This window comes from Chelonia mydas, chromosome 13 (assembly GCF_015237465.2).
Source record: "Chelonia mydas isolate rCheMyd1 chromosome 13, rCheMyd1.pri.v2, whole genome shotgun sequence".
In the NCBI taxonomy this organism is placed as follows: Eukaryota; Metazoa; Chordata; order Testudines; family Cheloniidae; genus Chelonia; species Chelonia mydas.
In genome coordinates this window covers 15,784,718-15,808,077 of record NC_051253.2, presented here as the reverse complement: position 1 = coordinate 15,808,077, position 23,360 = coordinate 15,784,718, and the positions used below count along the sequence as shown (strand labels likewise).

General features: G+C 41.5%; 1 protein-coding gene across 6 annotated transcripts in view; it reads left to right on the top strand.

The window, feature by feature from the left end:
• BCAS4 (breast carcinoma amplified sequence 4) overlaps positions 1-23,360 on the top strand; it is a 77,079-nt gene that overhangs the window by 18,977 nt on the left and 34,742 nt on the right. For 4 of the 6 annotated variants that reach the window (XM_043527375.1, XM_043527377.1, XM_037877262.2 and 1 more), the window contains exons 3-4: positions 3,496-3,597; positions 5,466-5,600. In XM_043527375.1, coding sequence (XP_043383310.1) covers positions 3,496-3,597; positions 5,466-5,600 — 237 coding nt within the window. The remainder of the gene's footprint in view (positions 1-3,495; positions 3,598-5,465; positions 5,601-23,360) is intronic. The other 2 variants (XM_043527378.1, XM_043527379.1) reach the window with 1 other exon arrangement.

Below are 23,360 nucleotides of genomic sequence, written 5' to 3'. Positions count from 1 at the left end.
CCCAGGCTCCTCTGTATTAACTGTCTCATTCTGTATTTTTGTTTAACAGAAATACCTTTCTTTTAAAAAGGGAAATGAGAGAATCTGGTTCCCTTTTGAGGGGATCTCACTGTCTGAGCTGGTTTTCTGTCAGATATAATGTGCACAATATGTCGTTCTTATCCAAGTGTGTACATATGGGTGCGTGTGTGGATGCATACCATCATACCAGACCAAATGGTAAGACATCGCACGCATAAGTGTTTATCCATACAAGGAAACGTCTTGATTTTAATTTGTCCACGTTACAAGTTGTGCCAGTATAACTATTTTGTTAAATCACACCCTTCACCAAAATAGTTACACTTAAAAGTTTTTCCAGTGTCCATCACCTCAGAAAGCACTGTGTAAGTTCCTTTCCTGTAGGCACGTTTAAATTGGGTTCTCAAGGAAAAGGGAAAATCTCAAAATGCACAGCAAACCCCTGCAGGGTCAGGCAGCACAGCTTCATTCCCTTTTCACCTCAGCTGAAAGACCCCAATTCCAGTCTAGTCAGTTCCAATAAAACCTTGTTTGCCAGTGGCCTGAAAAGGGCCTGGGGGAGGAAAATATCCTCAGCCTCTGGGAGAAAACGGCTGCCAGAAAATGCCTCTGGGGAAGGCTTCCCTGAGCTCCTAGAGTGAGGCAATTATACTTCTTGGCAGAGCCGTGACAGCCCACGGGTTATGTAAACCCTCCTCTGCTCCATCCCACTTAGGCCCAACAAGATTCCTTATATAAGTAGACCCAGACGCCCTCTTTGTTCTTTTGGTTCATGTGTTGCTACTGTGCGCCATTTATCTAATCTCATTGTTTGCTTGGGTGCTTTGCTGTTTTGTTTTTGTTAAATTAAGGCCTGAAGTTAACTGGAATTTCTTTAACACTCATATTCACTTAAAAGAAGCCACTTCTTTGCTGGACAGAAGTTAAAGCCTCTTGGAGAGAGTCCCATCAGGAGCCCTCTTCCACAGCATGTTTCCTTTTGAATGAATGGCTTTGCAGCAGTTGTTTGGGGTGTCACTTGTTGTGTTGGGCCCCTTATTTTTTGGTTCCTTTGCTGCTACCTTTGATGCTTCCATTGTTAATAATTTAGGAGGGGAGAAGTCAGCAGAAGCAGAGAAGCACTAATTACAGCCTCTTCACTGCTACTGTACAGCCTTTCTGGAAGTGCTTGCAATCTTTTTTATGGCAGAACCCGTTAGCACACAGAGAGGGGCAGGTTTGCTCGGATACTTTAAAATGAAACAAGCATCATACTTTTAAGAATATGCTGCTGCCTATACAAACCTCCACACTCTACTGGCTCAATCCAGCAGTCCTTACTTAGGCAAAACTCCCACTGATGACAGTTCGAGGTGCGGGGGGCTCTGCCTGAGTAAGGATGCAGGGTCAGGTCCCTAATCTGCATAATAATACGAGTGATTTGGCGCAGTGTACAATTTTGTAGATTCATGTTCTAATATATTAGTCAGAAGTCATCGTACATTAGATCTTAGAAGTGGAGAGCAGGAGGAATAGCTGTTTCTCAATTCCTTCCTTATCCCTCACTTTATTTTGTATTCTCTGTTCTACTTGCGGGCCCAAAATTGGAGGACAGATATGGTATCTGACTAGTTCTCAATAAGCTAATCGCTTAAGGCTGTTTATATACCACTAACTTCATGCTTCACAGGACTCCAAATAAGGATCAGACATTTATATAGATGACGCCTCCAAAAAACTTGAAAATGGTTAGGCCGCTGGTGTGCTGATATCACTGCTGATCATGATGGCCAATATGGCATCGTTTTCTTATACTCCCCATCTCTCTGTATCTAATTGCTGTCTCTTATCTTTCATACTTAGACAGTAAGGTCTTTGTAACCAGGGTCTGTCTCTTGTGTTTGTACAGCACCTAGCACAATGGGGTCCTGATCTCTGGCTGAGTCTCCTCAGCCCTACAGTAATACAAATAATGTTAATACAAACACCCACAGTTCCCATTAGATAAGATAAAAATGTATGTAAGGGGTATAAACCCTCCTGCTTCAGGGCACAAATTACCACTAACTTGACAGGAGTTAGGAAGGAACTTCCTCTGTGCAGAGTATGCCATCATTGTGCATGATGGATATTCTCACTTCTTTAAAACATCTGATACAGCTAGGGTGACTAGATGTCCCGTTTTTAAAGGGACGGTCCCGGTTTTTGGGACTTTTTCTTATATAGGTGCCTATTATTCCCTACCCCCGTCCCGTTTTTTCGCAGTTGCTATCTGGTAACCCTAGATTTAGCCCGCTGTTACAGACAAAATATTCTACAAGATGGACCACAGGTCTGATTCAGGATGACAGTTCCTACATTTCTGTGCTTTGTGCCTGTCTACAGCACAAATCGAACAAAGTTAGTTAAGTGTAAACTGTCTCTGCCTTTCTTATTGGATTTGATGACAGCTAAGGCATGGTCTACACTAGAAAATTAGGTCAGTTCACGTTTGTCAGGGGTGTGACAAATCCACCCCCCTGAGCGGTTTAGGTAAACTGACCTAACTCCCTATGTACACGGCGCTAGTTCAGTGGAAGACCTACTGCCTCTCAGGGAGGTGGATTACCTACACCAATTGGAGAACTCCTCCTGTCAGCGTAGGTCGTGTCTGCACTGAAGCAATGCAGTGGCACGGCATTTTAATTGTACACAAGCTCTAAAAATCAACCTTTTTTTTTTTTTCCCCATCCGCTACCAGGGCTGATAGCTGTAGGCTAAACTACAGGCTATCCTTATCAAAAACTATTTGAAATTGTATTCCTCCCAATATGAATCAGTTCCTCTCTGATCAAATCAAAGTCAGGGGATGGAAGGAAAATAAATACATTTTTAACCATTTTTAGCTGTTTTGACAGTAGAACTGCTGAATGGAAAATGAAAAGCTCTTTTGAGAAAAGATTTGTGGGGAAGTAGTTTGGGTCTAGTGGTTAGACTGGGAGGAGGCAAGGGCTTGCACTCAGGATCATGGGTTCTACTCCTGGCTCTTCCACTGACTCCCTGAACGACTTAGGAAAGTCATATAACTTCAGTTTCCTCATTTGTATCCTGGGTAGAACACTAGCTGTTTCAATGGGGTGCTTTGTAATTTGCCTAATTAATCACAGAATCATAGAAATGTTGGGCTGGAACAATCGCCAATAGGTCATCAAGCCCAGCACCCTGCGGAGAACCAGGACCAAATAAACCTAGAGTCCCAGACTATCCCTGACAGGTGTTTGTCCAACCTATTCTTAAAAACCTCCCTTGGAAGCCTATTCCAAAACTTAACTACCCTTAGAGGTAGAAAGTTTTTCCTAATATCTAACCTAAATCTCCCTTGCTGCAGATTAAGCCGATTATGTCTTGGCCTACTAATGCTTGTGCTTTGAAACGGTCAGGTGAAAGTTGCTGTTGAGGTGCTGTGTATTATCACGATGATGCTTTCTGCTGTGAGATACTTTGTTTTCTGTGCAGATTAGAAGCGATACATCCCAGATCCTGGACGAGACCATTCCGCTCATTAAAGCCAAGGTGGTAGAAATGAACAACATCTATGCCAAAGTTGATAAATTAGAGGTTTGTTACATTGAGTTTTGCGTTCCTGGGGGGGGAGAAAATGTGCTTCTGAGGTTGCCCTCTCTCTGGATTTGTGTGGAGTGCTCACATATTTGCAACTAATTTTGTTCCCTTTGGCTGTATGTTTTTTGTTTGCTTGTTTGTTTTAAAACAGTGGGACTCTTGCCTAAGATATAGCACTTGTGTAAGTGCTTGCGGGATTGGGGCCTTAAAGAATAATTTATTTTTCTGATTCACCAAGTCCTAGTATTAGATTTAAGGTATTCATAATGATCAGGGTCTTGGTGACTTGTAGGGAGATTTATGCCACGGTGTTTACTGTTTTAAGAAAAAGAAAGTCAGGTCTCATGTCCAACAGTTTCAGCTTGTTGATAATAGTCTTGTGTAACTGTGTAAAAGATATATCTCTGTGCTCCCCTCTTCAGCAGCATTTTAGTGTTTGCTGTATCCTGAATGAGGGAAGCCAGTACGACTCACTAAAATGATGTCCTCACCATATTTAGTAAGCAGTATATTAAAATTACAGTGTCAGCTCAGGGCAAGGTTGCCTCTGGGATGAATATAATTAAAACATGACAAGATAAATCACATAATGTTTAATATCACTTTTAACTGACTCAGAGAGGTGGAAGAAGCTAAATGTTCATGGCATCAATTCCAGGTGGGCATTTCTCAAGCTTTGAGCTCAGCCCCTTTACAAAGTAGCAAAATAACTCTCCCTGTCCCTGATACCGATCTGTTGAATAAGGTGGTGTCGTTTGTACAAGATTTATTTTCAGACTAGAGCTACTCTTCAGAGCCTTGATTCAGCAAAGTACAAAGTGGGTTCTGTAGAAAGATAAAATAAGAGAGTACCTGCTGCAGAGAGCTCACAATTAAGACAGTCCTATAAACTCTGCCTTGTAGCAATTTGTACATGGGAGAGTATTACAGTGGAATCTGGGTTTTAGTGATCACTCTATTGTGAACATTTGGATACATGGATCAGTTTTTTTCCAAAAGCCAGTTCCAATGTGTGTCTGAAACTTGTGCTGACCAGTGGGGGGCATTCAGCTGAAAGGATCATATGGGAAGTGATGTATTATTTGATGTTTACAAAGGTAGAAAAGAATTTCGCACCTTTGAGTGTCACTTGGCTGCAGGTAAAAAAAAAAAAAAAAGTTAGTGGGAGCTATTTTTATCCTGGCTGCCCTGACTTGGCATTCTAGGATGTCTAGTGGGACTCATGCCGTCCTTGCGAGATGGAGACTCCGTTTCTCTGCTTGTGATTGATTTGGCGTGTTACTGTTCTGTAGATCTGAACCTGGTGATCGTTCAGCTAGAACACTCCAGTGCCCAACTCTTCTTACAACAGGGCTCAACAAGAAGTCAGAGGATGTCATAGGCCAGAAGTTCAGAGACCTCTGTCTAGTCACTAAGACTAATAATAATTTTGCTTCTGCTGTTTTCTACCCACAACCAATTATGAGTGCAAATGAGTTTAGTCTTCTGGCCACCCAGTTTTCAGGTGCAAGCAAATAGTGTAGTAGGATGTCTGTGGTCAGATTTTCAGCCAGTGTGCAAGTGCTCATCTAGTCTGTGTGCAAACAAGGAGCAAAATTGTGCATTTGAGGTGTATTGAAAAAAATGGCACTAAATCATTTGCCCCCGTGAGTAATTACTCATCTTACTGGTTATAGGTGGAAAATTAGAGTCCAGGTTTGAAAATGCATCCCGTTTGCGACTCCTATTTATAATAGTGCATTCTGGTATCTTGCTGAAGCCATTGATTTGACTCTGGATCAGTAGCCAGGATAGTATTGAAAACCAGTGTGCAGATGCTGGTAATTCTCATTAGATTTTTTTCTGTCCCCCCCTTCCGCTCACAGGCATTTGTTAAAATGGTTGGACGCCATGTCTCTTTTCTAGAAGAACAAGTGCTTCAAGCCGAGGGGAACCACAACACTGTGTCTCACGCTGTTCGCAAACTACTTCAGTCTGCAGCTATACCTTCTTTTAAAAATGTAAGTGTTTGAAAGCTATTTATAGCACATGGGGAAAGTGATGTAAAAAATACTCCTCCCTCCACCCTCCCACTACCAGCATGGCCTAGACAGTAGGTTTGATATTTCTGGAGAGTGTTGTAAACATTACACTGGATAATTGATTGTAACTAACCAGTGCAAGAGAAGAATATTATTTCTTGTAGTGAAAGTGAGTAGCTAAGAAGTCCTTTTCTAAGCTGTTATGTGGTGTTGCTGTGGGTTAAATAGCTTTTGTGTTAAATCTGAGAGATGTCCACATTTGGTGGGGGGATGAATGGAACTATTCCCCTGTGTGTGTGTGCGCACACACACATATATTGTTTGTAGAATCTGTACATCATCTTGGGATGAAAGATGCTCTATAAGCATCTTGTGTTGAAATTACATCCTCTCCATAGACTCGTCATCCTCTGTGAACCAGCACTAGAGGGGGATGAGGCACATGCTCTTTGCCGGTGGATTTCAGTGATATTTACTGACAACAGAGGAATGTTGAGACTCAGGACGCTGGATTTCCTTTCCAGGTTCTGGAAGGAATTGTGCTGTAGTGGACACCCTCTTCTCTCCTCCCCTCCAAACCTGTCTCTGTGCCAGTGCTGTCTTGTTCCTCTCTTTTCCTCTTCCCCCTCCAGCTCCTCATCCCAGTCTCTTCCCCTAGCTAGTCCCAGTCTTCATCCTTCTCCCCCAGCTCGTTATCCAATTCTCACTTCCCGCCCCGCACCACCACCACCACTCTAGCGCCCAGTCTCCTTCCCCTGGGTCTATATCACAGTCTCCTTGCCCAGCTAGTTCCAGTCTCCATCCTCTCTGGCTCCTCATTTGATCTGTCCTCCCATGCCCCGCACGCTCTCAGTCCCTCCCTATCCCAGTCCCCTCCCTCCAGCATGCAGTCTCCTTGTCAGCCTGTCCCAGTATCCCCTGCCCTCCCAGTCTTCTTCCATCAGGCTCCTTGTCCTAATCTGCTCAGTCTACCTCTCCTCGTGGTCCAGTTTGTATCCTCAGCAGAAAGGCTGCTTCCTCCTCCTTCTCCATGCTGCCTGTGTGTCAGCCAGGGCAGCACTGAGAGCACAAGAGGGACAATCTGCCTGCTTTCAGTTTCTGGGCTCAGTGCCGCAGCAGCCCCTGGCACCTGCAGTAACAGGGAAAGTCCTGCTTAGCCCCTGCCACGTTGGGATGGAGCATGCCCAATCCTGCTGTGGGAATGGCATGAACCCAGTCCGGTGAGCACACAGGAGGTCTCAGGGGACAGAGCATGCCAAATTCTAACGACTGAACTGTGATTGTTCAGAGGATTATAACTTGATCAGATTCTCACGGGAACATCCCTGACACCAGCATGACCCCCCGGCCAAATTTCAAATCCCTCCTCCAAAGCATGGAGGCACAAGAGCTTCTCAATGGTTCTAAGCATTTTTTTTTAACATGGGCAAAGCAACATCTTTTGCTTTGATTTCATTTGCTGAAATGGCCAAACCGTGTTTGCTATTATTTTCCACACAAAAAATAATTTCAGCCTGATGCAGCCTGGAAAATTTCAGTCCGAATGGTTAAAATTTGGTAAAGTTATAAGCAACTGGCAACAGGTTCTTATAATGGGAAGTGTTGGGCAACCTTAACTATAGGTGACACTATCAGCTCCACCTATAATAATAATAATTAATAATAATGATATTAGTGGTAGGGAAACATGAACATTCAGCACAATATACATAGCTGGGAAAACACTGAGGTTCTCTCTTTCTGCATCCAGAAGTCGAACTGGGCTGGGTCATGGCGAACTTGTTCTTTTATCTGGGCACTTTTTTAAAAAATGAAAGCATACACTAAATGAAAAGTCCCTAGCTCTCTTGTGGTTGCAAAGACTTTCAAAATATGAAGTGAGTGTAACTGATGTAGTGATACCTGCTTGAGTTGGCAGACAGCGTGGAACTACAGCTTTGAGAACCGCTCGGTTTATTTCAAATGGGTTGTTAACTCTGAATCCTAATGTCAGTAATTGACATCTGTATAAAATAAATAACTTTGACTGAAGCATGCAGGAAAGGATAGGGACCGTCCTACTATGAAGATGAACTGTCAGTGGAGTCTTGTTTTGGTGTCTCAAGTGGGAATTTCAGAGAGTACCACTTTTCTTTCCATTTCGACCCTTGTCTGAAACGCAAGGCTCCAAACTGCCACTTCCCTTTTCCTGCACTTCAGCAGCTTCCTGTATCACTCCCTCTCCTTCATTCTGGAAGATCCCATTGCAGTGCCCCAGCAAATTTGGCAGTTCTCTGTGCTGGGGGGCCTGTTGCCGCTAAATGACAAATGTGCATGATCTGGGATTACCACCTCCCCCTTCCCCCCCATGCCCACACTGAGTCAGACTTGAATCTTAGAGCAGCTAAGGCACAATAGGGGAGCATCCTGAGTGGCTGAATCCTGTGATGAGACTTTCAAGGATAGCGAAGGTGGGATCCTGCAAAGTGGGTGGGTGTCACAGGCAGGTTTAACATGTTTGGCTGGTTCTGAAATGGCAGGCTGCCTAGACTTACTCTGACCCAGGAAGAAAAAGAGCAGGGTTGCACTGACTACATTTCTCTAAAATGAAATCAGGCTTTTCTTCTTTCTCTGGGCTGGAATAGACGGTGCATTCCACCTATTGTTTCCCTGCTTTTAAATTAAATATACACACTGCAAAGTGCAAGGAAAATCTCATTCTCGTTCTTTGTTACTATATCTCAAGGTGCAGCTGCAGAAACAGGGTTTTGGTTCCTCCATGCATACTATTAGTTTAGGCTCTCCCATCCAGGACTGGTACCATTCGCTGCATGGCAACTTGTTAAGTTGTTGGTCTTTTGCATCTGTGGTTCTGCATTTTGGGCATTGAATGGTTAGTTTCATAGTTGTCTATTCAGGGCCTTGTTGAGCAAAGTGTAAAATCTGTGGTAGAAATGGGCACTGATACAGTTGTCTCCTCATGTTAGGAACATGTAGGGGGTTGTTGGAGAGGAAGGGCGGCCTGGCTAGCCAGGAAATGGGTGGAGACTTGCTGACGTATTCTGCGCCCCCCCCCCCGACCCCGAAATGTGATAGAACTTCTTAATTTCGTGCATGTTATTATCAGCACTTTACAATGTAACTTGCACTGCACCAGGGTGATGCTAGTAACTGTGGGAAAACAGAGCGTCTGTATAGGTAGTAGGAGAGTGGGAGATAGAGATTCCTCTCCATTTTTATAGGGATTTTATGGGCCCCATCACCATATTATTTGAGCCCTTCACAAATATTAATGAATTTATCCTCTCAGCATCAGTGTTGAATAGAGAGGTCTCACTTTCCCTATTTCATAGGCTAGGAACTGATGCATAGAGAGGTTAAGTAATTTTCCCAAGAATATACTGGCACAGCTGGAAACTGAGCCCAGGTGTTTGGCGTTCCAGTCTAGTGCCTTAAGCATAAGATTATCCTCCTTCTTCAGGAACAGGGACCTGTGTCTGGGTTGGAGCTGGAGGACGAAAGTAACATCTGGGAGATAAGAATTTGTACCCAAGTTCTTTATAGGTGGGAAGTATGGGCAATCTGGGTTCTTGCCTGTATGGCATGTAAGAACTCTTCAGGTGTGTCGCTCTGGCCCCGCTGAACCGTTAAGCATCTCTATCACCATAAGCTGAAAAGCTCTACAAGGACAGAGCTCTGGTCATACGGTTAGGAGCAGTAGGTGTTTGACTGCATATTAGTTTTTGTTACTGTTTTACAGGATTTATTATAATCCTTCCCTGTAAGCAGGATGAATATAGAAGCTGCTTCTTTATTTTTGCTTTATGAACCTTCAGAAAAACAATCTGAAGCCATTTGTTTGTGACCCTAAGTATTGGTATGGAGTATTGGAATCCCATTGAATTTTCAGAATTGCTAAAGCAGAGATCAGTTGTTCCTTGCAGACTTCTGTAGCTTCAGAGCTTTTTATTACTCTAAATTTCAGTCCAATATGTGCAGGTTCTTCTGAGTGGATAGCAGTATAGTATCTCCAATGGCTATGTCAAAAATGGAGTTAAATTTGCTCCATTTTCTTTTCTTCTTCTATCATGTTATCTGGGTGTATATGTGCAATATCTCTCTCTCACACAGTGTAGGAAATAGTTTTACTAGTGATTTCAGAGAGTGTTAAAACACTCCCAAAATTTTGAACACTCTTATCTGAGTAATACTCTTAGTTCTTTGTGTTTCCCATTCCTTTTTTCCCCCCGCTTCTTTAAACTGTCCATTACGTATAATTTTCAATAGTTCTCCATTTAGCAATTTATAGAACATATCTTGCAGGCAACCGTGTAAACAATTTTACACCAATTATAAATATACATTGCTGTACAAAGTGACAGATTACAAAATATAATGTCACACTGAAAGAGCTCACTCGGAAATTACAAAGCAAAAGAAATGCCTTCTCCTGTGAAGTCCATATACTCTGCAGAAGAAAAATAGAGTTTGGGCTGTAAGGGAGAAGCTGGCTGGTTTTTGATACATTTCATACCTTTTATCTAAAGATTTCACCCGTGCCCTTGGCTGAATGCGGCTCTTCCACCATCCAGAGGAGACTGGAGAATTGTATTTTAGAAAATATCAGAGTTCCGGTTATTAAGAATCAATACCATCTCTTTCTTTCAGTGGATCAAAACCCTGTATTGCCAACTCTCACACTTTTATCAAGGATCTCGTGGTATTTGATGTCTTTCTAAAAGCCTTTGCTCCTGAATTCATGTGATTATGTGAGAATTACTTTTTTTTTTTTTTTGATGAAAGCTGTAAGTTTTGAGACCTTATGGTTGTAGAGAAAAGTTTGAAATTGTTACCCTAAAGGTCCCCAAACCTCAGTAGGCAAATATAAAGAAGCCAACACTTACTATTTTTTAAAATCTTGGGTTTTTAAGCCAATATTATTCTGGGGGGCCTGACTCGTTATTTTTGAATGTTTGGGGTTGGCAATACTGAAAACCCTCTCCAGCCTGTGATTCCATTAGTATCTGGCCTGCCAGAGCAATACTGTGGGAATTCAAAACCACACTACAGCCGCTAGAGCTTTGATACAAAATGTATTCCTTCTCTCACAACCAAAACCACATTCAGCATGTGGAAACAAGGATAAAAGTGGTTTTGCAAATATATTGAAAGAAAGAAAAAGCCATTGGCTACAATATTTGCATTTGATGCAATTCCTTATCACTCTGACTTTAAAAAACCAAAACTCACCTTTTTAAAGGGAAACTTCAGTTCAGATTCAGCTTAATTGTAAAACAATTAAGAACATAAGAATAGCCATTCTGGATCACACCAGTGGTCCATCCAGTCCACTATCCTGTCTTCCGGCAGTCGCCAATGCCAGATGCTTCAGAGGGAATGAACAAAACACGGCAATTTATTGAGCGATCCATTCTCTTCCATCCATGCCCAGCTTCTAGCAGTCTGAGGGTTAGGGCTAATAGCCATTGATGGACCTACCCTCCATGAACATATCTAATTCTTTTTTGAACCCAGTTATTCTTTTGGCCTTCACAACATCCCCTGTTCTCTGTAAGATCTAAAACCAATAGAAATGTTTCCATGACTTTTTATTAAATTCCATGGAGATAATTGCTTTTTAAAAAAACAGTAAATGCTCTCTTGTGTCCAAATATTGCAGCACTGGGAATCTGAAAGTGAAACCAACTATATATTTTTTAAAAGTTAAATGAATTTGATCAATGTGTATAGTCAAAGCTGAGACAAATGCAGAAAAGGAAAAAAGCGTAAAATATTAGAAAGTATATTGGATTTTAAAACTTCTTTCAATAGAATTGTGTGTTGTGCTAAGACCTATTAAACTCCAGTGTCTAACATTTTAAATAAATAAAGCTCTTGTTAAAGATCTGAGGCCGCCAGCCCTTTAGGGTGTAAGATCTCTCCATTAACATCCCAGAGGTCCTCAGTTAAAACCTGGGAAGACTGGAGTTGACATTCATAATATTTCTAAAGTTAAAAAAAATAATTAAGAACTCCTTTCAGGATTTTATTATCCATCATAAAGAAGCAAAACAGGCACAAACTCATTTAAAAATAATCCTTTACAGGTCTCAGAGTAGCAGCCGAGTTAGTTTGTATCTGCAAAAAGAAAAGGAGGACTTGTGGCACCTTAGAGACTAACAAATTTATTTGAGCATAAGCTTTTGTGAGCTACAGCTCACTTCATCGGATGCATCATGAAAGCTCACGAAAGCTTATGCTCAAATAAATTTGTTAGTCTCTAAGGTGCCACAAGTCCTCCTTCCCTTTACAGGTCATCTTTCGTAATATACGGTTATGTTAATGACATTGTAAGCAAACATGTTTATCTGATTTAGTTGATAGTGTCCCTTTAAAATATAGAGAGAGGAACATTCCCATTTTTCCTTTCTTCTCACTTACTCATAACTCCATGCCTACAACATCATTAGTATTTCGCTTTGCATTGCACTTGCAGGAATGAATGCTCTTTCATTTTCTTTGTAATAACAGCTTTCAAGTTAATATTAAAGATATATTTATGCCAATTGTCAGGAGCATGATAATTATTGACGATGCTTTCCTTCTATGAATTATCAGAATTTCTCATTAGACTGGGTAGGATAAAATAGGCAGTTTCCTTTCCATTAAAATTGTAATGTTAGCTCTAGAGCAGCAGCTGATTAACTTAGTCTTCATTCATCTGCTTCAACTGATGGCTAACCAACTTTTTTCTGATGCCTAAGGGAGAGAATGGTTTTCTAAATGCCATTGTTGGAAAAGTGGCTCGGGGGATTGATAATGGGAGATGAAGCTTACTTTGTGCTACATCATTAGGTCAAGCTCAGCCCACCTTGCTAGTGCGTACAAGTCATTGCCACTGCAATTATTTAAGTGTCTAAGATAGAGATCCCAGGGAGACAATTCTTTTTGTGGTTGCCTGTGTGACGTGGGTTGGTGGGCTCAGTCCAGATTCTGGCTGGCAAGTATCCACAAAGGTAGTTACCAGTGTCAGTAATATGCTCCTTTGAACAGAAAGGCCACTGCTCAAATGGATCAGGAGATTGAACTCTTCTGTCTGTCAAGGAGAGTTTTCTCCCCATGTCAGGGTTGAAGTTCTGATTGATTTCCTGGGGAATTAATATTAACAAAAACAAGGTTATAAACTGCCTGAATAAGTAGCCTTCCCCTTTCAGTTGCTCACATTTCACCTCCTTGGTACTTGTCATGTCATAATCTCTGTAGATCACCTTTAAAATGTAACTGGATGGTGTGTATTTAATATATGTCAGGATCACATTTTCCAGTGTCCTTTCCCCTCATACGAGACTCACAGGAGGCACGGTTTAAGTTAAGACTGGGAGTCAAGAGGCTTGTGTTCTACCCCTGCTTTTGCCACTGACTCTCTGTGTATCCTGGCATAAGACACTTCACTTCTTGTGCCCTGGTTTAATTTCTGAAGATAAAGATCCGGATCTCCTGGGATATTGCAAGGCATAATTATTTGTCTGTAAAGGGCTGAGAGATCCTTGGGTGGAAAGGGCAAAGTATTTATTAATCTTTTTCCTTCATTTGTATTACATAGCACAGGGGAAAGGGGCACAGAGAGAGCAAGTAAGGCCAAGATTTTATAAACTAGAACCCTAAAGTTAAGCTCCTGTGTCCATATTTAGGTAGCTGCCTGACTTTCAAAAATGCTAAGCACCTGTCAGCGCTTACTGAACCCACTGGAGGCGTTGGGTGCTCAGCACTTTTGAAAATCAGACTGATGCCTAAATATGGATTTAGAAATTTAGTTTTAGGCTCCTAGTTTTGAAAATCTTAACCTAAAGGCCTAGACAGTTACTGCAGCAAAATGCAGGCACTGAAATATAATGAATAAATAAAAACTGGTAGAAAAATTCTTAGTCTAGGTGAATGCTGTCTAGGTTAGCACCCTGCTCTGCTCTGTATTTGTGTATTACCTAAGAAAGTCCTGAACTTCTGGCTACATATATAGCTTTTTTGAGACTGATTAAAACAAATAAGCAAGTATGATCTGTACCAGAAGGTGGAAACCCCACTTCTGCACTTATTGAGTTCTGAAGGTGCTCTGTATCAGTTAATCTATTGGTGTTTATTGTTGAGCTTTAAATAGGCTTCAGAGTGAGTGGTTCACTAGGCTTTGATGATAATTTTTTTGTGGGTTTATAAATTCCACTTAGAATGTTGCTCTGTGTAGAATTAAATTGAATTAGCTGCTGCTGCAGAGAAGAGACATAGCTGGTTCCAGGGAAAGTAAGAGGTGGATATTCCCTCTTGCCTTGGGTTCCTATTGGCTGCTGCTGTGAGGAATGCAGCAAGCAGTGGCTACTGCTGCACTATTGACTAAGCATCTGCGTGTTATACATTTCAGCTGTGCACATGCGTGCCTTCTGGGGGAAATAGAAGGTGGTGCCTTGAACTATATCTGATTCCTCTTCTCCTATCAGTTACGTTTCCTCTCTTCATCTGGGGATCTAACCTCTATTTCCATTGTTAAATAGGCTAGCTACTCTCTACGTTCTAAAACTACAGGTTTAAAATACTCCCTTAGCTCTTGCTTCTCTAATGGTTAGGCCCTGACTCATGAAACCTGTGCTGCCCTACTTACTTAAAAAAACCCAAACAAACAAACCCAACCAAAACCGAACTGCTGTGTCTTCAGTTTGAGCTCCCTCAGAGCAGAGAGCAGCATGTTGAGAAGAGGTGCCGTTAAGTTAGGCTATGGCTACGCTACAGAGCTTGCAGCGCTGCTTGTGCAGATGCTGTAAGCTGACAGGAGAGAGCTCTTCCGTCTACTTAATTATGCCAACCCCCGCAAGCGGCGATAGCTATTTCGCTGGGAGAAGCTCTCCCGCTGACATAGCACTGTCCACACCGGTGCTTAGGTCGGTGCAACTTATTTCGCTTAGGGGGTGACTTATTGATCCCCCTGAGCAACATAACTTACACTGTACTGACATCAGCTGGAGTGTGTACATATTCATTACCTGTCGTAGTAATCAACAGAATCCCATTTTAGTTATTCCCAGAAATAATTATGGGTATTTTTGCTGTACTAGAAATGGGATGTGTATATCCACTATTTGGGTTATTTCATTTTCCTTCATTAATTTCCACTTTTTTCCCTGGAGCCAGCTAGTAAAGTCTTGTTGATATGCATAAACATGCTGCAAATCGCACCTGAGATTTTTCATCCCAACATATTGTGTTACAGTTCACTGAGAGAACTTTCTTGCTAGTGGTGAACTTGTATGGAACCTTTGCTTTACCATATTTCTGTGGGTTATTTTCTTCCCAGCATGGAATATTCCACAAGCTCCTGTTACATTTTATAATGGAGTTTTCTCAGAGAACTGTGCATAGAAATTGTGGTCTCTGTCTTACAAAGGCATAATTTTAAGTGTGCCCAATTGATGTGTTTGCATAAATCTGAATGGGCACAAAATTTTCACTTTTGAATAGATTCTATGTCTTTAGATATTTCTAGATTATTATTATTAATAATTTTATTTTATTAATACTCTAGGGCCTAAAGGCCCCAACCAAGATAGGGGCCCTATTTTGTTAGACACTGTATTTATTAACCCATAGTAAGGGATAGTCCCTGCCCCAAAGAGCATACAATATAAATAGACCAGAGAGACAAAAGATGAAAGAAGAGAAGTGTTATCCACCATGCAGATGAGGAATTGAGGCACAGAAAGATTTAGCGATTTGCCCCAGGTCACAAAAAAATCTATGGCAAAGCCTGGAATTAAACATGTATGTCCTAAATCTCAGTCTAGTACGTTAGCTTCAAGATTCTCCTTTGATGAGGCTTGTTGTCTGCTTGGCCCAATATATTGCACTTTTCATCTGAGGATCTCTTACATTTTACAAACAATAAACAAGCTAAATACAGGAGCTGAGTGAAATAGGTGAATGTTCTACCCATTTTATAAATGAACTGAGATTAAGCCCTAGAAAACACTGAGTTAGTGGCAAAGCTGAGAACAAAATTGGGGAATCCTAACTCTCAATATTCCATTTACAATAGTTTCTATATTCAGACTTGGCATGATACACTGAAGTAATGTTGAAATGGAACTTCTAGTTTTATGTGACTATCCTAAAGGCGTAGTTTAACTTCTGTAGTTGCGGGGGTGCAGCTCCAGTCAGGCAAATGGCGCCGTGTGTGGGGTTGGGAGTGGAGGGCAAATTCCGCACCTGCCTGAGACTTGCAGTTTAGGTGGGCAATGCCCGCCTGCCCCTTCCAAATTACACCCATGCCTATAATATCATTCTAAAGTGATGTGCAAACAGAAGTGACTTCCTTTGTAAATCAGTTTATTTTCCATGGCCACTTGCTGGAAGTGTGGTTTTTGTTTTTGTTTTGTTAGGAAGAATCATACCTGAGGGAAGCCTGAGAAAATAACTCTCACCCTGCATAAACACTTTCAAATGAAAGTAACTTTAAGCATATGTATAGCTGGGACAGTGAAGTTACTCGTAAGGTCCTATTATTTTCAGGATCAGGCCCTAAATTTGAGCTCTCACAGTAGTAATTGATTTGGATATTTTTATAATTAAATATCATAAACATAAGATATAGTGTATAGTCAGAGGGCATAGTTGTAATTAAGTACTGTGCAAATCATGTGTAGCCTGGTCCCCATAAAGAATGTAACTGAAATCCATAATTAATGCTGTGTGATTATCGTCTTATGTTTGCTAATAATGTTACCCTCCAAAATGATTATTGGATTTATAAAGCATACACTCTCAAAAACGGGCATATCACAAGACCAAAAAGACAAACAATGATAGATATAACAAAACACAGACAACACTGGGTTCAGCCACTTCCAGGGTTTCTTGTACTTTAGGCTAAGGAGGGCAGCTATGGCAATAGAAGGATAATATAATGTCAACACAGGTATGTTCTGGAGAATGTGGATTCTATAGCTTTGCTCCTAGTAAAGCTGGGCTCTTTCTTTACCCTGTGGCATGATCTGGTTTATGGAGTTTTACAACCTTCCTGTCTCCCCTCCCCCTACCTCACACACATGTTCAATTAACTCCCCACACACTATTTCCTCCATTTCCCAGTGGCTTAGCGCTGCCACTTAGACATTCTGACTTTTCTTGGGCACACACCACCTTCTAAAGGCATTTTGTCAGTTTATTTCTGATGTCACTGGCTCTCAGTGGGAGGCTCTGGTGTAGACAGACAGACTCCTTTTCAGGTCCAATCATCTCCTCTGTTGCTGAATTACTTGAATAATTGCTCCTGGTTTTCTGTATTTGTTCACACCTCCATCACTTTTAATTTTTGTTCAGGACCCAGATTTGGAAAATTGTGTTCTTGTGTGTGAATGTAAGATATATATAAATAATCTGTGTGTGTGTATTTTAAAGGACAAAGATACAAAAGTGCATAGATAGATAAGTAAACAAACAGGAAATCCATTTAAAAATTGATTTTACAATATTGTGGTGTCTGCCTTCGGAAGAGGAGTATCATGTGGTGGTGAAACTTTCCTGCAGAAGCTGTTTAAAGAAAAACTAAAAAACCAGCCCCCCTCCACCACCCAGTATACATGTACCCACTATTTGAATGCTGTTCTTTTCAGTAATTGGTATGTGTTTGTTGCAGTTTAGATCCTAACAGTGGCTTTCCACCTTGTGTTCCATAGAGATTGTTTCTTTGAGTCAGTTTGTCTGGTAAAGGCTATAGGCTTGTTAAGAATGTAACATGAAATTACTCTAAAAGCAAAGAAAGATTATAGGTAAGTGAATGGTTTAGTTTACCTTATAACCTGGGCCAAAATCATCCTTGTTGTAACTCCTTTAATATCAGTAGAGTTATACCTGGGATGAATTTGGCCCATTGTACTTCTGAAAATAGGTCTTTTCTCTTTGTAATATGAAAAATGTCCCGATTGGCTTTTCTCATTTCTCCTAGAATCAAAATTGTCCCCTGCTGAACAATCAATTTGCGTACTAAATTTTCAAAATTATGAAAGGGGTAACAAAATCAATGAGACTCCGCCCCTCTACCCCCATTACTGGCAGAGGGGTTCAGAAAAATATGCCAGTCAAAAATTAGGAAGAGGGCAATAAAGAGGAGACTGAAATAAGACGACTTCTCTCCAGATCATAAACACCTGGAATCCCCCAACAGTGAGGGTGATTGAAATGGTGGAAACTCTAAACGAATTCAAGAGACACCAAATTTATTTGTAGAGAAGGAAGGTTATTGAGTGATCTGGTGTAGAAATAGGAAGCCTCTTCTACTTCCAAAAATATCCTTACATTCTAGCAATTGTAACATGAATAACATTCTGAAATTGTCCTCTTCTCTTTTTAGTCATTAGCATAGGCTGGCTTTTGCTTCCTTATTTTGGTGAGTACTATGTTGTTTTGTTTGCAAGATGTTATTTTGATTAACTTTTCCAGTAGTTCAGAGTAAGATGACATATAAATGACATTTTATCAACATCTCATTTTGTGGTGGATAATATTTGGAATTATCATGTCTATGGAACACCACAGAAACTAAGTTACTTTGCAGTCTTATGGAGACCAGTAGGGTCCTGAGGACTGGTAATGGGATATAGAGCTTTTCAGCCGTAGGTCACGGGTTCAAGTTCCCTGCAGTGACTTTGTCACTACTGTCACAGTTTCAAGATAATGGCACCTGTATTTTCTCCTCCTTGGTCCCTTGAGAGCACCCACTTAAAGGTTTCTGGCTCCTAGCCATCGCCTCTGCTGAGTGGAGACCCCCATCTCACTCCCTTGTGACTGGGTTTTAAGTCTTTACAGCTCCCTTTTCTACCCTGTGATATCCCCAGCAAGCCAATCTGCTGAAAAGGTCCATGCCTGTGCTTTGCTCTCTTGCCAAATGCTATGACCAGCGTGTTGCCAGCAGTTACAATTATCACACAGCTCTCTCTAAGCAAGCACATTTTTTCTGAAGGTAAAAAACATTAACACAGAGAAAGCATATAAAACCAAAAGAACCTACATGCATGCTAAAAAGCTTACCACCCATTTCTCTCAACTCCAACACAGGGCTATGGTAGGTGCCAGTCCTTCAAACCCCACAGTTGGGTTTTCCCTGTGGTTAGAAGCCCATATCAGGAATCAGAACAAAGGCCCCCAGTCAGTTTAAGCTTGGGCTGTTTATCCAAAAATCCCTTTTCTGTCTTTTTTGGTTTCTGGAGAACCTGTTCTGAATCAGAACATATAAGCCTCCCCAGGAAGTGTTACCTCTCTGGAAGTGCTATAACCTGAGTGATTTGCCTTAATCATCCCCTTTTATTTTCAGAGTGCATATAATCCCTGCCCACAATGATACATAAACCATTTATACTCTTAATACATAGATTTTGCAGGAAGCTGCCCTGTCTGTCACAATTACCAACCAGGGGAGTGTATGGGACATAGGCGCTGACATATCAGCTGTTCCATGGCGGGCAGGAGGCGCTGGGAGGGAGGAGCAGGCACAGGGTGTGTTTGGGGGAGGGGTTGGAACTGGGCAGGAAGAGGCGTGGTGGAGTGAGGGTGAGAAGAGGTGGGGTGGAGGTGGGAGCAGAGCGGGGCAGGGGGGTTGAGCACCCCCAGGGCCCCGGAGGAAGACCCCTGGTGTGGGAGCCAGGGTTGGGGTCCAGTGGTCATTTGGTGATCTGCATGAAAGGAGCTTGTTGGGTCATAATCCAGTTTCCAGTGGTTGAGCATCCACATCACAGAAACCACCACCATATATTGTGCTCGTTGTCCTCCTCGTTGGCAGCCAGCCACAGCAGAGAGGCATGTTTTAGAGGTGATCTCTTCGGGTCAGGGTTATGGCCCATTGATAAGGGGAAGTTTACCCTGCTGCTGCCCATAATGCACCTGGCCTGCTGATGGAGAACTTCAGACTCCGGAACTGTCAGTCTAGAACTTTCATGAGCCGCTCTTTAGTATAGACAGATTTTAGAAGGAATCAGAGTGTTTCGAAGGATTTTGTTGCTGGTAAAACATTATGAGAATTTCTCCATGTGGCAGATAACTTTAGGAATGTTTACTCCTTGATGAGCTCTGTATCTGATCTTTCATTTTTCTATAGAGCCTATCACTGTGTCACCTAACTGCCTAAGTGTTTTAGCAGGAGATCAGCCTTGCAGAGTGTTGATGATACTACACTCCATTTACGTTTTGAAGTCCACATAAAGTAAGCTAAGCGTCAAAGGACATTTTCTGTTGAGATTAAAACAAGATTCACTGTTACCCTAATACCTTCCATGTCCTTGCCCAGGCTACAGAGAGCAAGGTCCCCAAGCACCTTGATGTGCCATAGGATAAGAAGTTTGGCTGATATATTTTCTTAAAAAAGAAAACAGTTTCCCATTGTAGGAGTTGAAAAATTATTTAAAGTCTCCAGGCACCCAGAGACGAGGAATGTTGTGTCTGTTGGAATCTGCTCTTGGCTGGGAATTATGGCCATTTTCTGTGGTCTGCAAGCAGTTCTGCCTATGATGTAATGTTGTTGCAGGAAAGGTGCTTGCTCTGCTTCAGCCTGTAGGAGTCGTAATGCCTAGCAATTCTCTCCCCCGCCTCCAACGTGCGCACATACACACGCTCTGTCTCTCCCAGAAAGTTGCCCTTCCCCCACCCCCTTTCACAGTGCTTCTCCCTGAGGCAAATTTCTTGCTGTCTGGAGTATCAAGCATGCACGGGTGCTTTCCTTTTTCTTTCTCCTTTTTTGAATTTTCCTGTGTAGTTATTATAAAGCAGCAATAGCTGAAAAGACAGTTTCACCCTGGTTCTTTTCTCCAGTTATGTGTCTGCGTGTGTGTGTAAAATAAATAAATAAATGAACCCCACAGCTTATAGATGAGAAGCCAAGTTTGGGTTTTTTTAAGTGCCTTTCCTCAACATTCATCATTTTTTTTCTTGTGGTAGAGATACAACATAAGCAGATGGCAAATATTAACATACAATACAGTGCCTGCTAGAAGTGATTTAACAATGCTCTAGGTTTCTGTGCCTTTCAGTTAGTTAAGTCGTGTTTACAAGTTAATGAATTTGTTCCACTTGAAATATTTGATGGTATGTACAGAGGTTCAGTGGTAAAGGGATCCTTTAGGAGTAATCGAGGAATGTTGTGTGTTTCTAGGCACTGTGGTTATGGGTGACGTATTTTTTTCTTCGAATTTTAGCATTTTCACGATGGTGCTGAAAAGAGGATCAGAATGAGCAGTCTTATTAGGTAAAGAAAAGCCGTATACGGCTTTTCTTTAACCTCAGTGATGTTGCTTGTAGGACCTTATGAACCTGGAAGTGATACCATGGATAATTGCAACCCCATCCTGTGCTATAGAGTTTGCTCTTATATTTGTATTGGATCTCCATAAGCCTTAGGCAAGGATTTGAAGAACAAATGCAAATTTGGGTAGCAAATTGGACAACATACTGTGTTTTTTGAGTAGCCCATTTTCTTGTTTTGGAACTATGAATGCAAAATATTAAATAGAATGTCTCATATAAGTTAGCTTGCATTTTGCAGCAAAGGTGCTTGGAAGGGCGTGATATAACTCAATATATTCCAGACCCTGTGTAAGGTTTCTTGCTAACATGCTCCCTGCTATGTACTTAGCACAAAAATCTAAGCCGCCTTCTGCAGTTGTACTCATGCTGGGAAACAAAAAAAATCGGTTTTATATCTGGAAGCTGAGGGTCGTGTAATATAGAAAGAGGACTAGCTGCAAGCTATGGCGCAAACCTTGTGCGATTAATATTTTACAAGGAATTCTCCAGTCATGCAGTAATCATGTAAATGAGCTTGCACTTGGAATATGCAATGTAGTTGTAGCCGTGTCAGTCCCAGGATATTAGAGAGACCTGAAGAAGCGTTCTGTGTGGCTCGAAAGCTTGTGTCTCTCACCCACAGAAATTGGTCCAATAAAAGATATTCCCTCACCCACCTTGTCTCTACTTGGAATATGGAGTCTATCAAAACTACTGAAGCTGCAGTTGCAGACAGTCCTCTTAAACAGTCCATTGGCTGACAACCTGTAAGCCTCACTGAATTTAAAGAGTTAATGCCATTCACTATTATTTGACCACTTGGGACCAAAAAAAAAGTTTTTAGAAGGATTTAATTGATGGCTCTGGTACAAGCCCTTTCTATGTGTAGGATTCTCAAACTGTAGGTTTGTCTTTTCGTAGGGCTCTTTTTTAAAAAATGCATTGATGGGTTTAATAATACCTTTATTCAATAAGAAGTGAAAATGCACGGAATCTGTTTCCCATTTGAAGAGGTACAGTACCTAGCTGCTCATTGACTTTACACAGGATGCCAGACCAGACAAAGCTAAGTAGCTTAAGATGTGCCTGTGTATATCTTTCATAACTTAAATTTGACAATGATTTACCATATCCTTAAATAAGGCTTCCCTCAGCAGAAACAAACAGTGAATAAGCAATAAGACAGTCCAGTGTGAGTGTATTTCTGCGTGACAATAGTAAGCTTGCATGGCGTTGAGGTCTGAGGTCAAATGACTTTAACTACCAGAGAAGCGCTATAATTAATCTGCAATATGTTTCCTGGAGTGTCATGGATACTCTTATTACCTGGAATTTATATGCAGAAATCAGACTAGTTAACCTATGTGTTTTACTAGGCATTATAGATGTCTTACATCATTGGGAACCAATCAGAAAGCTCTCTCTAGGGCAGAGTTTTAAAAGCCATTTCATAATATATTTATATTCAGTGCATATACACTTTTTTTTTTTGTAACATTCATTTTGCCGCAGAGTCCAAGTGTCAATGTGGTCTGAAAATGCATGAAAAATAATTTATTCGCCCTTGGTTTTTAATTCAGTTGTGTACCTAAATGCTCTAGGAAGCATAGCTGGTACACTTGGGGGGAAAAAGTTATTGTGTAATGATTGTATTTCTGTAATAGCAGTATTGCTGCAAGATCATCTTTGGTGGTGGTTAATCCCTCTTCGCCACATTGCTCCTGTTCAGATGCACCCTAACCTGCAAATATTTCTAAAGCTGATTCTGAAACAGTCTGGTTTGCCAACAACAAAAATACCAAGACAGTCTCCAGAAAAAGAGAGGGGTGTGTGTGTGTGTGTGTGTGTGTGTGTATTTGTGCGTGCGCGCAGTCCTCTAGCCAATAGAAATAAAGGATTCTTCCTGGCCTGCCTGGAAAATTCTAGTCCTTTCTCTCTGGTTTAGCTGATTGCAGTTGCTGTGTCTCTGGCAGTTGCTGTTACACAGCGTTTCAGTGTAGTTTACCCAGTAGAGCTCAGCCTGCAGGAGTCGCCGCGATTACTGCAGCTTCTCGTCTAGCTGCCCATCCCCCAACCATACTGCAGTGCCAGTTCCATGGGGTGTGTGTGGGGCGGGGGTGTGTGTGTTTGTGTTTGTTTTCTTTCACATAGGCATACACAGACTATTTTTATCCTTCATTAGCAGGCAGAACTTTGCCATATTGAATAGGAACTTTCAGGCACTATTCACTAATATTGAATGTTCCAAAAAAGTCTAGTTAACACCTCCCCAATCCCCAGGTTTTGTGTAACTCTTTCATTGCCAGAGTGCACCTTCCATCCTGTAAGCATATGGATGTGTTTGGAGCTTTTTGACCATGGTAATTTTCAGGCCACATTAATGACCCTTTGGTATCAGTTTTTATCAGACAATACCTGTATTTCTTTTTGTAGCAACGTCTCTGTGAT